We start from the raw sequence: 18,417 nt of genomic DNA on the forward strand, positions 1-18,417 counted from the left end.
CCATGCTGCCTAATCTTCAAAAAGATAATTTGTCTGGAATGCTCTTGTAAACTTTACTGACATTTAACGTCATTCTTTAGAAAGTTTGATTGCGTTCAGAAATTTAATATATATGTTAAAAATATTTTCTGATGATCAGGTTGTATGGCTTAATAAAAGCATTAAGCTCAGTTAATAGCAAGTAATCATTACGTCTACTACATATTGAAAAGAATTAATTGTTACAGCCAATGTGTATAAAATTTAATTTAATTTAATTTATTACAACATTATCTTCTTTATTGACATATCGCTGGTACTATTCTTAATCTACGACAAAACAAGATTTCATTTGACGTTCGACCTCATTCAATTGTCATCAATCTTCACATATCATTTTTGTGTTTTTATTGTTTTGACATTTCTTAACATTGTGTCTGAAAGCCACGTTCTTTTTATTTTAATTATTACGAAAGTAATAATTATAGCTAACATTCTTTAATTCATAAAAAATCCTGTATTAAATTTAAAAAATGGCTGTAAGTATACTACGTGAAATATATCTAGAGATTTTACGATTTTCGGAAGGTAACAATAAACTAACCAACAAATTTAAATTTGCAGAAAAAAGGTAAACCAAAAATTAGCAAAGTGAAAAGGAATAACCAGACAACCAACAAGATGAAGAAGCAAGGAAAATTAAAACTGCAGCGGCACAAAAATAAAGTTCAGAAGCAGAAACCGCCATCACAGAAGCCTGTAGAATATAGCAGTGCTAGTGAGTCAGAATCCGGTGACGAGTGGGCAGATATGTTAGATGATGAGGAGCAAAAGTACATACTCAGTCGGATTGCGAAACAGCCACAACTGTTGTCTAATGTGCCTGAAAAGGAAGAGGTAAACAGGTCAGTGTAACTTTTTTTTTAAGCAAATTTATATAAATATTCTTAATTATATAATTAATAGATTTAATAAATTAATATATTTAAATAAGGTATCTTCAGGAGGCCTATGTCAAAGGACAAGCTGGAAATGCAGATTAGTATAAATAGTGTTAAAAGAAAAAAAATAATTTAATACTTTCAGCAATAAAGGCTTTATTATTGTATAAATAATAATTGGTTCAATATTGTTATGTTGTACCTAGTTTAGGCCGTACTTAGGAGGTATTTCACTGAAATATAAAAATAAAGTATGAGTAAGTTATATATAATTAAAGTTTGTTTGTTTGTATGTACTCTTTACTAGGTTTGTCTAATGTTTTTATTTTGTTGTTTAATATCTTTATGTCACTGGACATATTTCACAATGCCATCTAGTCCCAAACTGCTAGATAAAACTGCTTTTGTAATGCATTCTCCAATATACATTCTTTTGTATTTTGTGTGGTAAGTTATTTATCATTCTGGCTTACAGTGTTTACCACAACAAATGCCTCTGACTACCTTATTAAGGATTTCATAAGTATGTATTTTTTCTCTTTTCTTACAGAGCAAAACGTAAAAAGAAGATAAGGGTGGCCGTATGCCAAAATTCGTCCCACCCGGCAGTGACAGCGGAGCAGAGAGTGTACACTCTGATAGTGAAATAGAAGATAAATATGAAAAGGAGTTATCTGAAAGACCTCCGAAAAAGATGAGACCACTGTTGCCAATTAAAACTAAACATGGTTTAATGGAACAGAGTGAAGAGTATGAAGGTAGATATATTGTTGTTACTAATTGTAACAAACAATTTTACAATAAAACATTATCAGACTTGTCATATCAGCTATTGTCAGATTTAAATACCATCATTCTCATCTTTTATCCATTGCTAAACATAAATTCCCTCATAGTTCATCATAGACAATTCGAGTGTAATTTATAGTTTCATAGTTTTCAAAAATAAAAATGATACTCTTTTTTTTTATTTTTCATATATTACCACATGTTTTGACTAATTTGGGGGTTGATAATTTAAAAAAAAAACTAAAGTAAGTACTTTGAAACCACTTTAGTTTAGTCAACTAAACCCATTATGATAAGAAGCACAGGATATGGTACAAATTTCATTCAAATCTATTCAATCTTTAAGCTATTGCCAAAATTTAAACATAGAATCATCTTTAGAAACTTACCTTGTTATAAATATTAGGACAAGATAGGGTACCAAGTAATTTTTATGCTAAAAAATTATATGAAATTTAAAACATTTTTCTTTCTAAAATTACACACACACACAGAATCAGAATCTGAAGAGGAAATGAAAAAGCCAGCAAAACCAGTACAGAAAAAGTGGAACCACAAGAATCGGATTCTGACTCTGGGTTAGAGGGCACGGCTGAGGAGAATGAGTCATCAGACCATGAAGTGGTAACTGCTGTTCAACTGATGGCAGCCAGGAGAGACAAATTACAACATGATAAACTAAGGATTGGTGCATTGTGTTCATCTCTACTGGAAAGTCCTGAGAAGAAAGTATGAAGTATTTTATTTATTATTCAAACAAATTGCTTCACAATATTTGTTACTAATAATTACTCGTAGCTTTGGGGTATGATTATTAATCAGAATAAAAGTAACCTATGTCTTTTCTAATCTCAAATACTAAATTTTGTAAAAATTTGTTGATTCGTTAAGATGCATATGCATGCATAAGTTAACATTTAATATGTTAAATTCACTCTCACATTTATAATATTAGTAAATGTTGTAATGAAACCCTAATAAAACTGAAAAAAAATTAAGGTTATTTTTTATATATATTCCAATTTATTAATTTTTACCTGATGTTTGGGGCTCTCCAGTTACTCCACAAGAAATTTGCCACTTTTATTAAAATAATAAATTAATTTATATTTAGATATATTTTGCTTGTATGTGATATATTTTCAGATTCTTTGTATAGAAATTTCATCAAAATTGCTTCAGTACTTTACTTTTTAAATCAAAATAACTAAATTTGCAAATTTTAATATATTAATTAGCAAATTTAATAATTAATTAATAGTAATTAATTATCGATAATAATTTTATTGATATATTTTTTTTTGTGAAATAATATCAATTTTTATGTTTCAGTTGAAGAATTTCTTTCCCATACTGTATCTGATGGAAGAGAGGCTTAAGGATGGTGCCCTGAACTTGCATTCAGTACGTAAATTGGCTACGCTCTCCGCATATGAAGTGTTCAAAGATATCCTACCAGACTACCACATACGGCACCAGGATTATTCTAATGTTAAATGTGAGTACATGGAACAATACATGTATGTATCACACTGCAAAAAAAACTACTTGCATTGTGAATGCACTGATAAATTATGAGATGTTTCATAGATACCCCACGACTACATATTTCATAGTCAACAATATATTTGTTATTCTACAAAGAAAAATGGCAGTTTTATCCATCATCATCATCATCATCATCATCATCTCAGCCGTTACCTGTCCACTGTTGAACATAGGCTTCTCCCATAGATTACCAAAAGGAAACCCTACTTAAAATAGGATCTACATGGGGAAGCCCTGTTGATTGTAGGAGTAGTGAAAATCGGTTCGGACTTGACCATGGAACTACATAACATCTCACGTCTCAAGTAAAATTCAATAGAATTCTTCTTTTCTACCTTCTTGCATAAAATTTCTACATAACTTGTAAATAATTCTAAAATATTGTTCAAATAATTAAATTGTATTATTTTCAGTAAAGAAAGACACGCTCGCCTTGTACAAATATGAAAAAGAGTTGCTGGAATTTTATAAAAGATATTTACAACGACTGGAAAAAGCTGCTACAGTGTTGCGCCGGAAGAAAGGGGACACTAGGTATGAGATGTCATTTGCCATTTAATTTGGGCTTTCTATGATATTTTCTGAATAGAGATGTTAGCTTGCTTTTCATTATATTCATATTGTGTGATATGTGTTGGGCTATTTTATTTTATTATGCATGCTATGGCCACCCCAGAATTCGAGGGGACTTTCCAATTATGCGCAAAGACATATTTACAAAACGACACCTATGTACTCCCAGTACATAGGTATCGTTTTTTAAAGAGATAGTGGCGAATAATCTTAAATATGATTTAAGATGGAAATGGCTATAGAGTACTACTTTTCTTTATGCAACACAGAATGGCGAACAAGCTGACGGTACACCTGATGGAATGTGGTAACCGTCGCCATTAGACATGAGCAGTGCCATGGACATAACAGACTATACTGTTTCGCCCATTATACCGCTCATGCGTTGCCATTCCTGAGGACTCAGGTGTTATTCCTCTGTATCCTGTAAATTCACTGCCATATCCTAGCCTTCTAACAAAAACACAATCATGCAAATACAACTGCTTCGCTTTTTATCCCGTTCAATGTGAATATAAAGTCGTGAATAAAATCTAGTATTTTGTGTAAACGATTGTACAGTCTTAAAAGTGGGGCAAATTATTAGCAACCTCTCTTGCAAGTGTTGATGGGTAATGGTGTCTACTCCCTAACAAGTGGACTGTCAGCTTCTTAGCTTACATAACTGTAAAAAAGGAGAACGGATTGTTAGCAGTTGAAGGTACAATGGGTAGCAATAGGGTCATCGATTCAAATCAGGTCGTTCTCCACGTGGTTCCACTTAGAAACCATCTCGGTTAATTCCTGGTGAGTTAGTGACGATGGTCTGGTATAAACCTTGCAGGAAAGTGGACGAGGCGTCAGTGAGCTTGGCGCTGGTGTCGCTGCGCTGCATGTGCGGCGTGCTGGCGGCGCGGCCGTACTTCAACTACGCGACCAACATCGCGCAGAGCGTGGTGCCGTTCCTGGGCTGCCGCGACCCGCGCGCCGTTGACCTCGTCACCCAGTGCTGCGCCACCATCTTCGGCGAGGACAAGAAAGGCGACATCACGCTTACGGTAACTCTTATATAATACTAACGACTTGCCTTGCCAAAATTTATTTACAATGGACTCGCTTAATGTGAGTCTATCGCATGTAAATTGTTTTTATCACGTTAATCTCTGGAACTACCAGTCAGATTTTAAAGAGTTCTTTTAGCATTTTTTATTATTTTTTTATGGTTTGCGGTACAGTATTAAAGGCATCACGTCCTCGCTATTGGATACGGGTGACGGAATGCCTATACAAGAGGGTACATGGTGGACGCAGTTTAGACGCAATATTTGAGGAGCATTAGGAAGGTACTACGGCCGGATACTGCAACACATGAGTATCTGGTCAGCCCCCGAACTGACGACCTCTGCTGTCTACCGGTCTCCAATTCGAGGGACGACCGTTCTTTTAGCATTTGATAGCTCATTTCTAAGGAAGGTTTTTTTTTAATGGGTGATAATAAAATAACAACCCCACCTGCGCCAACAAAATATACTGGTGAGAATGAAAAGGCATTTCATGAGCCCATTGGAATGAATTCTCCTAAAATTAAACATAACGGTTTCTAGGGGAGCCGCGAGAGTCCAGCTAGCGAGATAAGTAATGGGGAAACTAGACCCCATTACTAACAATCCATCTCCCTTTTCTCAAGGTTATAAATTATTTAATATCAGAATATGACATTATTTATATTGCAGATAGTCCGGCTGATCAATCAGCTGGTCCGCCGGCGCGGTGAGCGGCTGCAGCCGGCGGCGCTCCGCTGCCTGCTAGCGCTGCGGATACGCGACGTCGACATGGACGCCGACGCGGAGCTGCTGCACAAAAAGCGGCAGGAGCAGAAGCACAAGAAGAGAATCGTCAACTTGTCTAAGAAGGAGAAAAAGGTTATTGAATGCATCAATGATCATTTTTTTAACATTTTTATTTTATCAATAAACTATCTCAAATTGATCATAATTGCATAATATAATGCATGGCAGGATGAAAATCAAATTGCGAAACTAATATAACTTAAATAAAATAAAAAACGACCTCTGTCTTTGCACAAATGCAATTATCTTCTACTTAAAGAAAAGTTTATTCGTAATGATCATCATCATCACCTTAAATATATTTGCTGATTTATTTGGAATGTTTTTTTCTTTATTTTTAAATGGTACATCAACAGTGTAAATACAGACATTAATATTAATTGATATACAGGGCTTGCATCTTGCATTTACACCAATTACAGATGTACACAACATTTTCTTAGGTCATCGATTACATATTAACAAAACTGACACCAACAAAACAATAAAAAAAAAACATACAAGTAACAAACATAAGAACACTTAAAATATACAATTATTAGAACAGTGCACACAGAATTAAAATTATTGGTTGTGGAAAAAATTATGGTAGTATTACGAGAGAACTTTTAGAATTTTCCTCTTGAATGACTTGGGATGGTCGTGAAATATATCAAGATTGAGGGACTCGTTACAGGAATTGTACGTGTTGATTAACCTCGAGACTGGAGCATGCAACCCCAAATTAGTTTTATGTCTGGGGATTTTAAAGACAGCTTTGCATGTTTTGTACTTATTATGCAAACCTTTCGTAAAAAAAATCTAACAATGTGAAATTCTTGTCAATATTTGTTCCATGTTTAGACAAAAATATCAACTACTACCTTTTACCCGCGACTCCGTCCGTATGATGGGAATGTTTTCTGACCTCCTTCTCCATCGCATATAGTACGTGTATACGAAATTTTATAGCGATTGTGGTTAGGCAACTAATGCGCTGTAAAGTAATAAACAAATAAACTCGCTCTCATTTTATAATATTAGTAAGATTTTTCTGTTAAAATCAATCAAAGTGTATTCCTTTGTATAAAAATTAAGAAGTAACTAAGTAGTACGAGCCCAATATAAAATGATACAAAAATTACAGCGAGCCAAAAAACTAAAAGAAGTGGAACGCGAGCTGCTGGAGACGGAGGCGCAGGAGAGCGAGGTGGCGCGGCGGCGGCTCATGACGGAGGTGACCCGCGCCGCCTTCCACATCTACTTCCGCGTCCTCAAGCACGCGCCGCACTCCACGCTCCTCGCCGCTGCGCTCGAAGGGCTTGCCAAGTAACTCATTTTATTATTATTTTTTAAATTTTTACAAAATTTATATCTCCCCTCTTAAGGAGAGGAGATGGCAAACTAACCCCCGGTAGAAGCACAGTCGGCCGGAGTTCAGGGTCCCAGGGAGAGAAACCGGCGTACAATGCGGGCAGTATCTAAGAGCACCGCTCACTGCATCTTTCCCGGGAGTGAGCCGCCTCGGAATACCAACCGTCTGAGATGTTGTTCCAGACTGGTTAGGATAAGATGTTCACTGACAAAACGATTGGATTGATTTCGGTGGACGTCATCCCCCACATTTCGGTCACCTCGTTAGCCAAGTCCAGATATTTTTTTTTTCTCAGCTTTTAGCGCTGATAAATATACTACACTTACGGGTACGTGACCATGTAACTGCAGTGTGTATGTCTGTATGGAAGGTTATGCTTGTGTATGACGGGTGGCTACTTCATCCTCATCTATATCTAAATATTTTCTGACTATTCTGCAATTATTTAATATGGCAGCCTATTGTGGGGAGATGTAGAGATTTTTTCGTAGATCTATTTGTTTTAAACTATGGTATTATTATTTTTTTTTAATCATAGACTACGGTAACCGTTTACTATCAGGTGGACTGTATGCTTGTTTGCCAACTATTGAGTTATATATATATATATATATATATATATATATATATTGGATTATAAAAAAATTATGTGATTTTGCCCACTACTTCGTATGCTTAGATGTCAGTAGTAAAACCAATGGAATAAATAACTTCTAGATAGAACATACACCAGATTTTAAGTTAGACATTCAGGAATACAAATGTTTAAACCGTATCCAATTTGCTGTAGTAATTCTTGTATGATGCCAGAACACAGACATAGACAAGCAGACAAAATTTCAAATAATTATAATTTTGTTTTGTTTGTTTATATTAAGACCTCTCATGTCATTTTGATCTCTCATGCACAGACATCGTTTAGTTACAATTTTATTATATTAGTAAGATGTAAGATTTTTTTTTTTTTTTTATACAACTTAGAATGGCAAACAAGCTTACGGCCCACCTGATGGAAAGTGGTAACCGTCGCCTATAGACATGAGCAGTACCATGGACATAACAGAGTATACTGTTTCGCCCATGTTACCCCCCATGCGTTGCCATTCCTGAGGACTCAGGTGTTATTCCTCTGTACCCAGTAAATTCATTGTCATATCCCACCCTTCAAACCGAAACACAGCCATGCAAACACAACTGCTTCACGGTTGAAACAGGAATGGGACAGAGGTACCCAAGCAATCGACTTTTGTACAAAGTCTCCCTCTGGTATGTGTATGTGTGTTTTTACATATGAAGTTGATTTCTTTATGAAGCTAATTACACTTGTTTCATACTAATTAGTAACTCCATCCGGCCAGGTTCACGCACGTGATCAACTTGGAGTACTACTCGGACTTGGTGGCAATCCTGGCGCGGCTGATTGCAGACGAGCTGGTGGGTCCTCGGCAGCGGCTGCTGTGCGTGCGGACCGTGCTGGCCCTCCTCGCGGGCGCTGGCGACGCGCTCAACGTCGACCCTGCCACCTTCCACCAGTACCTCTACCAGCACATGCTAGGCGTACATGCTGGTTAGTGACCACAGTATAACACAATACAGAACAGTATATTCAATACTTGGATTATATAGATAGAGCATTGACCCTCAAAAACGGGTCAACTTTTTATCAGCTAATTTTCAAGTTAGCTGACTCTTTTTTTATCAGTGTTTTCTATGTACTTACGCACATAATGTATTTTTACGTATCTATATTTAATTATTTAATAAATAAATTGAGTTTTTGCGCATTAAAAAGATGCAGAATTTATAAGACTATTTATAACGAAAGATTGTATGAAAAAGTTGTCCGCTTTTCTCGAAGCATTTGTATGGAGACACTCTATCTATATAAGATTAAATAATGTGTCATGACAATCTGATAGTACTACTACTACTCACGTGAGGGTGGCATCTTCTGATAAAAAAAAAATTAAAGATTATATTTGTTAAGAATTGTAGCTTAAATAAATTTCGCCTGGCAACATTTTTACAAAATAAAAAAAAGTCTGTCGGTTGTTATCGAATGTGTCGGTAGAACGTACGTTCGTTGTCGTCGTTCTCGTTTAAAAATATTATCGCACGCGTGCATATATTGCCGCGAATATCGTTTGTCTTTTCGTATCGCTTTTTTAATCATATCACACATAACCAAGAGGCTGATTGAGAGGAGGGCATTGCACTGCTGGTCGGTTCAAGGCGGTGGATAGGTAACCTGGATCTGAGGGTAAGTTCGAACGAGCCAGAAGTACTGGGAAGCCTAAAGCCAGAACCGAATCCTGCTAACTACAAAGTTTCAGGTCAGTGGTCTCCACTTTAATTATCCTCTTGTGTTTCTTATGTTAACTACCACCATTGTATTAAAATTTCATACAGTCCACTAATAACCGTTGCCGGACGATTAATTTCATTTTTTGTAAGATCTTATTTTACGAACGGTCAACATTTTGTTGGCCCTTCGGCGAATTTTGTTGTAAGGCGATCTTTGGATAATTTAGTGTAATTTCGAGTTTAAAAAACTAATTTTCGTAATTCTTTCGCATTATTAATTTTTTGTAAAAATAAGTGGGTACTTTTACATCATACATTAGCAATCAGGATTTCTTCCATTTTGACGCCATATTGCGTTTCGTTGTATTAATTTCATGAAACGTTTTGTTCCATCATTTGTCGCAATAAATCTCGCCGATCGTTTTTATTGAAATAACTTTTTGCAAAATAATAAAAACATTATTCATTGAATATAAATAAATATTTTCATTGTTAATATTGATAATTTAAAAATCGTAATTCTTTATCTAAAATATTTAAATTGATTTTGCGCTAATAAAACTTATCGTTTCAGAACGTATCTTAAAAGTGACTGTCAATGTAAAAATTGATTGTCATATTTTGTTTTCGTAATTTGGTTGTCAATTTCGTTTGTTTTGATTTTGTTGTTTGTTATTTTCCAAGTTATTTCATTTTATTTGGATATTGCGTTGTAATTAAAAAATAGTTATTTTGTTAAACAATGGAAACCAGTCGTTCATCGTTGGATGCAGGCGATAGAAATCGCATTGGGCGTGATTATGCTTTTGCCCGCATAGAAATGATGGAGGGCACCGATTTAATTGGTTATAGTTTACAGGATGTAAAGGATATTGAGGATGATTTCCATAAGTCACAGTTGGAACTATTAACATCGTTGTCCGGGAGTGATACATCCAGTGAATTAAAATTGTCATTTCGTTTTGAGCAAATAGTAAAATCAATAAAACATCGTTTGAAAAATATAGAACAGAAACCTGTTATATCGTCTAGTGGTAGTAGTAATATGAAATTACCCAGAATTATTATAAAACCCTTTGACAGCCGTATTGAAAATTGGGTCTCTTTTATTCAGTTGTTCGACTCACTAATTCACTGTAAAGAGATAGCACCAGTAGAAAAACTTCATTACTTATTGTCAAATGTTCAAGGTGAAGCTTTAGATTTAATAAAAAATTATCCCCTTTGTGATGAAAACTATTTGTTAGCATATAACACCTTAAAACACAAATATGAACAAAAAAGAGTCATCGCTACTGTCTTTTATGAAAGATTATTAAATTGTGAATCAGTGAAGTCAAAGAGTAGCTTAGAATTAAACAGAATTTGTCGAACATTTAAAGAAAATTTAGATATACTTTCGAAATACCAGTTACCTGATAGTAATTTCATGTTATTTAATTTGTTGTGGAGTAAATTGGATGCAGTAACAAGGGAAGCATTTGAGTTACAACTGGATTCAAATGTTGATATACCTAAATATGAAAATTTAATTAACTTCATAGAAAAAAGAAGTCGAGCCTTGGAGAATTCAAACACATCAAAGTCAAATATTATTACTAGTAAACCAACAATTGGGTCAAAACCATCGCTTATTGTGCCTTCGGTTAACTGTATTGCTTGTTCTTCTTCCAGTCATAGTGTGGAGAAGTGTTCAAAATTCAATAGCTTGTCACCCTTTGAAAGATTCTCTTTAATAAAAGAAAATAAACTGTGTATTGGATGTTTTCGGCCCTCACATATTGTAAAGAATTGTAGAACATTTAGCAATTGTTCTAAGTGTAAATATGGACATCACACTTTACTTCATTTTGACAAAGGTGATAATACAGAGCTTTCACCGCAAGCTTCAGCAGTTACCACCACCTTGGCTGTATTGGGCACTGAAACTCAAGTTTTGTTTTCAACTGCAGTTGTTCTCATTAAAACTAAATTAAATAAATGGACACCTATTCGTATTCTTTTGGATAGTGCTAGTGCTTGCAATTTTATTACACACACCTGTGCAAGGAAACTTGGACTTCACATTGGGAATACCAAACAATCTGTTAGTGGTATTGGTCATGTGTCAGCGGACACACTTGGATCAGTCGCTTGTGAAATTATTCCATCAAATGGTGATGTCACTTGTAAATTTTCATTTGAAGCTTTTGTTTTACCAAAGATTTGTTCAGATATGCCATCCGGACAAATTGATGTCTCGGCTTGGAAACATATTCTGGATTTGGATCTTGCTGATCCCTCGTTCCACATACCTGGACCTATCGATATGTTAGTTAGTGTTAACATTTTGACATCAGCACTTCAAGAAGGCCTTGTCAAAGGCAATGTAGGTCAGCCCATTGCTGTTAGCACTGTATTCGGCTGGGTAGTGATGGGAGAATGTGCTACTCATGTTGATTCTTATCGTTCTCATCGTGTCTCTAGTTCCACAAACAATGATTGTCTCTTTGTTTCAAGTTGGTCTTTGGACAGCAATATTAAACGTTTTTGGGAATTAGAAACTATTGATCCCCCCAAATCTGTCGTACTTTCGAAATCAGAATTATCGTGTGAAAACTATATGAACGCTTCATATTGTCGTAGTCCTGAAGGTAGGATGGTAGTACCATTAACTTTCGTTGACCCTCAGGCGAAGCCCAAGTTTTGTAATTCTCGTGAGATTGCTCTCAAGCGTCTTTTAAATTTGGAGAGGAAATTTAAAACAAACCCTCTATTTCGGACTGCTTATGTCAAATTCATGGATGACTATTTTCAAAGTGGTCACATGGAGGAAGTTGAACCACCTTCATCGAATGATGGTAATTTTTATTACATTCCGCATCATGGAGTGATGCGGCCTGACTCGGCTACTACTCCTTTGCGTACAGTATTCGATGCAAGCGCCAAGGATACTACAGGAAGGTCCTTAAATGATTCTTTATTACCGGGCCCTAAGCTGCAAAAGAACATTTTTGACTTGTTAGTCAGATTTCGTTGGCATGCAGTTGTGTTCACTGCAGATATCAAGCAGATGTATCGTCAATTTCTTGTTCATCTTCGAGACTGTGATTATCAACGCATTTTGTGGCGTCCTTCTCCTAATGATCCTGTTAGGGATTTTCGATTACTCACAGTGACTTATGGTGTATCCTGTGCCCCATATCAGGCTCTTTGGTGCATTGCTAGGTTGGCAAAGGAATTTTCGTCTCTTGCTTCACGTGGTAGTGCAGTATTAGCTAGAGATACTTATGTTGATGACGTCGTATCAGGCGCCGATTCTGTAGAGAATGCTCTGCAAATACGTCAGGAATTAGTAGAAATTTTGTCGTCGGGTCATCTTCACTTGCGTAAATGGACTTCAAACTGTCCAGAATTTCTAGAAAAGGTGTCAGATTCCGACTTGTACTCGGAGCAACTTCGTGATTTTGAAGATGTTCGTGATGTTTCGGTTAAAATATTGGGTCTTTCATGGTTTCCTGGGGATGATCTTTTTACATTTAAGACATCTTCCAGTGATACTCGTTGTACCAAGCGATCCATTCTGTCGGACATCGCTAGAATCTTCGACCCATTGGGTTTGTTAGCACCAGTGGTATTTCTGGCAAAATATTTGATACAACTTTTGTGGTTATCGGGTGTCGATTGGGATAGTGATGCTCCCGTCACTATCAGTCAAGAGTGGTCTAAATTTAAATCACAATTGTCGTCGTTAAGTTCGTTTTCCATTCCTCGCAGAATGGTCGAGTCTTTCGAGTCATTACAACTCCATGGGTTCTGTGATGCCTCGGAAAGAGGTTATTGTGCCGTCATATATTGTCGTGTCGTTAAGAATGATGGTTCTGTCGTCGTGCGCTTGTGTTGTGCAAAATCAAAGGTAGCTCCTCTACGTAAGTGCTCAATTCCACGTTTGGAATTGTTAGCAGCTGTCTTATTGTCGGACTTAATTTGCTCATTTGTCGATGCTTTAAAAGAGTTTTATCCCTTTAGTAATATTTATGCTTGGTCAGATTCAACTGTCGCTCTGACTTGGATTCGTGCTTGTCCATCTAAATGGAAAACTTTCGTGGCTAATAGAGTGGTAAATATTCAGGAGAAAGTCCCTCCGCAAAATTGGCATCACGTTTCTGGGTTTGAAAATCCAGCGGATTGTGGTTCTCGCGGCTTACTTCCTGTTGATTTAGTTCAGAATACGTTATGGTGGGCGGGACCTGCCTGGCTCTCCAACCCTGAAGTGTCGTGGCCACATTCAGAGATGTCGTTCGATCAAGCCGCTGCTGATGAACAAAAGATTTATAGTCTTTTCACAGCCTCTAATATGTCGTTTATAGATGATTTATTAAATAGATTCTCGTCGTTACAGCGCGCCTTGCGTATTTTGGCTTATTGTTTTAGATATATTCATAATTTGCAAAACCCTATGCTGAAAAATAATTGTAATTTGTCGGGTGCAGAGATAAATCAAGCGTTTCGTTTTCTAGTGAGGCATGTTCAGGAGCGTTGTTTTGCATCAGAATTTTGTAGTTTATCGAAGGAAGGATCGTCGCTTTCCATTTCCAAACCCATTCGAAAGTTGTCTCCATTCTTGGATGAACATGGTCTTTTGAGGGTGGGCGGTCGGCTTTCCAGGGGAGGCCTAACTTGTGATGTCAAACATCCAATTTTATTGCCTCGTAGTCATGGATTAACAACACTCGTTATCGAGGAGTGTCATCATCGGTTTGTGCACCCTGGTGTGCGGGCTTTGAAGGGCTTATTATCTCAAGAGTTTTGGATGTTGTCTTCGAGGAGAGCTATTCATGCAGTGGTGTCCTCGTGTGTGGAATGCTTTCGTGCTCGTCCTGGAGTTGCGGCGCCACCTATCATGGGTGACTTGCCGGCGTGTCGTGTCGGTCAGGTGGGGCCATTTTCGGTTTCGGCGGTCGACTGTGCTGGTCCTTTCGATATTGGTTTGGGTCGTGGTCGTGGTACACGTGCATTTGAATCGTACGTATGTGTTTTTGTATGCACTGCCGCCGGGGCGGTGCACCTTGAACTCGTGTCTGAGTTAACTGCGGAGGCGTGCCTGGCGGCTTTGGGGCGCTTTATCGCTCGGCGCGGTCGTTGCTTTCGGTTGATTTCGGATCAAGGTGGAAATTTTATCGGTGCAGCGAATGTATTGCATGGCTTGCTGCGGAGTGCTGCGCATGTGGAGCGGATTGAATTTGTCTTTGATCCACCCGGTGGTCCGCATTTTTCCGGTTTGGCAGAGGCTGGTGTGAAGTCGGTGGGGACTCATTTGTCTCGTGTAGTGGGTGTGCAGCGTCTTGCTTTCGAAGAGTTTTGTGCCGTCTTGGCTCGAATGGAGGCCATGTTAAACTCAAGACCTCTATCGCCTATCAGTTCGGATCCCAATGACTTTTCGGTGTTGACTCCTGGTCATTTTCTCACCATGGAACCTCTCACTATATTACCTGAAAGTAATCTAGTTGATATAAAATTGGGACCGTTGCAGCGTTGGAAATTGCTACAAAAAATCCATCAGGATTTCTGGCGCAAGTGGCATTTAGAGTACTTGCATACCTTGCAGTCGCGTCTCAAATGGTACAACAAACAACAGGAGATTGATGTCGGCACTCTTGTTCTCATTGTCAATGAGCAATGCAGTCCAATGAAATGGAGGATTGGTCGAGTAGTCAAACTTCACCGTGGTACTGATGGAGTTTGTAGAGTCGTTACCATTCGAACCAATTCTGGTGAATGTAAGAGGCCAGTCGTTAAACTGTGCCCTCTACCGTTATCAAATTAAAGACCTTTGTTAAATTTTTGTCGTTTAACTTGTCGTTATTTATCGTTAAATTAATTGTGTCGTTTGAAAGGAAACCTATTGCTAATGTGTAATTAGGAAAATATGTTGTATTTTGGTGGGCGGAATGTTAAGAATTGTAGCTTAAATAAATTTCGCCTGGCAACATTTTTACAAAATAAAAAAAAGTCTGTCGGTTGTTATCGAATGTGTCGGTAGAACGTACGTTCGTTGTCGTCGTTCTCGTTTAAAAATATTATCGCACGCGTGCATATATTGCCGCGAATATCGTTTGTCTTTTCGTATCGCTTTTTTAATCATATCACACATAACCAAGAGGCTGATTGAGAGGAGGGCATTGCACTGCTGGTCGGTTCAAGGCGGTGGATAGGTAACCTGGATCTGAGGGTAAGTTCGAACGAGCCAGAAGTACTGGGAAGCCTAAAGCCAGAACCGAATCCTGCTAACTACAAAGTTTCAGGTCAGTGGTCTCCACTTTAATTATCCTCTTGTGTTTCTTATGTTAACTACCACCATTGTATTAAAATTTCATACAGTCCACTAATAACCGTTGCCGGACGATTAATTTCATTTTTTGTAAGATCTTATTTTACGAACGGTCAACAATATTTATTATTCATTTTGCATGCAAACTGAATGTGTAATGAATGTAATATTTATACGCTTCCACCCTGGAAGGGGCAGGTTGGTCAAAATGAAAAAAGCTAATTCAGATGGTGTTGAATCAGATGGCTGATTACTTTCCCACCGGAAATGCACCACAGCTATATCTTATATATAAAATTCTCGTGTCACGGTGTTTGTTACCAAACTCCTCCGAAACGGCTTTACCGATTTTCATGAAATTTTGTGTGCATATTCGGTAGGTCTGAGAATCGGCCAACATCTATTTTTTATACCCCTCAATGATAAGGGTGACCCACCTCTAAAAAATTTTTTTTTATTTTTTTGACAAAATTTTTTAGTTTTATTTAAATGTGATTTATCATTGAAAAATACATACAAATTCAAATTTTCACCCTTTTACGATCAACCCCTGTTTTGTAAGCGCGATTTTTATATTCCGCAATAAGTGGTAAAACAACGTTTACGAGGTCAGCTAGTAATTAATAATATTTAGTTTTGACGCCGCACAATGTATTTTAAATTTTACGATCCACACGACGAGTAAAAGACGAATTTCTTATCAGGTGAATTTTATTTTAAAATTGAAGATATCATGAACATAGCTATATAAGCACGGTACCTTTGCCTTTATCTCACAAAAAGACTAAAATGTTCTTTTAGGCTCAACTCATGAAGATGCGAAGATTATAGTGGAGGCAGTGTGGCAAGTATGCTCGCGTGCGCGGCGCGTCTCGTCGAATGTGTTACTAGCGATCGCTAAGCGACTGCTCACCGCCAGCTTGCAGCTGGAGCCGCATGCAGCACTCGCCTGCCTGCTGTTGCTGCAACGGCTTGCTCAGGTACTTACTATTCAGTGAGGGCTTTATGACCTTGATTATATTATAAATCATTCTTGATTATGAATTTATTTGAACATTTGATTATATTTGACATTATTTTAAAACGTGACCGTAGCAGACATAAATAATTGCAATGCAGTATGATTCACAATGGCTGTGTGGTCCCGGCATAGAATAGGTCTCCCATTCCTTTCATGTGTGTATCATAAGTGCCGGCTAAGCGAGGACAATGAATGGGCAACAGCGTCCCACTTAAAACATTTCTAAAGCCCAGACTGCGATTGCCAATCCGGCTATCAAGCATGGCAACTAATGGTAAAACCTCCTCAAGCGGGAGGCTTATGTTCAGCAGTGGACAATTAAAGGCTACATGATGATGACTTATAATAGCTGTTATTTGACAGTCACATTTTAATTTCTATATTAAATTTTTACTACAAGATATTATTCTCTGAGACTTGCTTACTCAAATTACATTTTCCTTTTTAAAATTAAATACAAAATTAAAATGAGAGAAGTTTGTAATGTTAGTTGTTATCTAGTACTACTCGGTATTCATTGATATCGATATGTTTTAAAGTAAATAAAAGAATGCTGGATGGTACCTTAAAAGATTGGCGTGGGAATGGTTCATACTATTTTCAATAGATTCGAAGAATAGGTCGATACTGTTAGAAGAACGAATGTACTCAATAATGAAATGTTGTACAATAGCAAAGCAAGCCGGTGGCGTCGCTCCTCGAGCAGGAGGGCGAGGCCGCTGGCTCGGGTCGCTTCGATCCGTGGCTGCCGTCGGCCGAGCACTGCGGCGCGCAGGCGGCGGCCGCGCACGAGCTGGCGGCGCTGCGCGCGCACCACCAGCCCGCGCTCTGCCGCGCCGCGCGCCTGCTGCCGCACACCGCGCCGCCCGACCTCGGCAAGCTGTGAGTGCACTCGCCTCGCAATCGGGGAAATAGCGCTTGTTACTCATATAAACCTTATCAGGTCGTTCTACACACGGTCGCTGTGGCCTTACTACTTCTTACTACTTTTATCTTGACCGTTCAGCACGTCGCCTCTTCGGTCGACACACGCCCATCCAGGGCCCTATCAACATTTCATCGATTTAGAATAAACCTATGGTTCTCTTTTATACGTTTAATTTAGAACGTGGAATTGAGGCAAATAATTAGAATTAAAAGTTGTTTTTTAATTACGAAATAGATTAGTTTTTAAGTTTACTGCGTAGATTTACGCCACTTAAAATGACAAACAAGCTGACGGCTCACCTGATGGAAAGTGTTAAGCATCACCTATAGACATGAGACCATGGTCACAACAGAGTATACTGCTTCGCCCCCATGTGTTGCTGTTCCTGAGGACTCAGGTGTTATTCCTCTTATTATTTCGTGTTATTACCCTGCAAATTCACTACCATATCCCATCTTTCAAACCAAAACACAGCCATGCAAACATAATTGCTTCACGGTTGAAACACAAATGAGACAGAGGTGCCTAAGCAAACGAATTTTGTACAGTCATCTTTAGTTAAACCAATTTTCTTAGCTGATACAAATATATTGATCGTTAATGTTGTTCCAGCACCCCAATACAAGTGTTCGAGCAGTACGACGGCTCACAGATGGCGTTCAAGCCGCCGGTGCCACCGCCAACCCGTATCGTTTCCAAGCCGAAGGTCCACCATCATCACGTGTGGGCACAGCCCACATTCAAACAGTACTGCGAGCAAGTTGAAAACAATATTGACATGACTACACCTTTCAGTAATAGATGATGTAAAAAATAAATAGATAAAAATTGGTTTCTGTTT

General features: G+C 37.8%; 2 protein-coding genes across 2 annotated transcripts; both read left to right on the forward strand.

The window, feature by feature from the left end:
* The first annotated feature begins 364 nt into the window (after positions 1 to 364).
* Positions 365 to 18,408, forward strand: LOC113522278 (nucleolar complex protein 3 homolog). The gene is given in 14 exon segments (XM_052896411.1): positions 365 to 518; positions 604 to 888; positions 1,471 to 1,678; positions 2,204 to 2,221; positions 2,224 to 2,438; positions 3,042 to 3,207; positions 3,671 to 3,791; positions 4,654 to 4,867; positions 5,543 to 5,731; positions 6,786 to 6,967; positions 8,372 to 8,580; positions 16,429 to 16,607; positions 17,322 to 17,530; positions 18,189 to 18,408. Coding segments are annotated over 14 exon segments (2,394 nt in total). The 5' UTR covers positions 365 to 512; the 3' UTR covers positions 18,382 to 18,408.
* Positions 9,817 to 16,421, forward strand: LOC128200991 (uncharacterized). The gene is made up of 2 exons (XM_052896408.1): positions 9,817 to 15,601; positions 16,107 to 16,421. Exon 1 carries the CDS (start codon positions 10,060 to 10,062, stop codon positions 15,121 to 15,123), a length of 5,064 nt encoding a protein of 1,687 aa, XP_052752368.1. The 5' UTR covers positions 9,817 to 10,059; the 3' UTR covers positions 15,124 to 15,601; positions 16,107 to 16,421.
* Positions 18,409 to 18,417: the final 9 nt, after the last annotated feature.

This window comes from Galleria mellonella, unplaced genomic scaffold (assembly GCF_026898425.1).
Source record: "Galleria mellonella isolate WM207_F2 unplaced genomic scaffold, CSIRO_AGI_GalMel_v1 utg32260, whole genome shotgun sequence".
Taxonomy (NCBI): domain Eukaryota; kingdom Metazoa; phylum Arthropoda; class Insecta; order Lepidoptera; family Pyralidae; genus Galleria; species Galleria mellonella.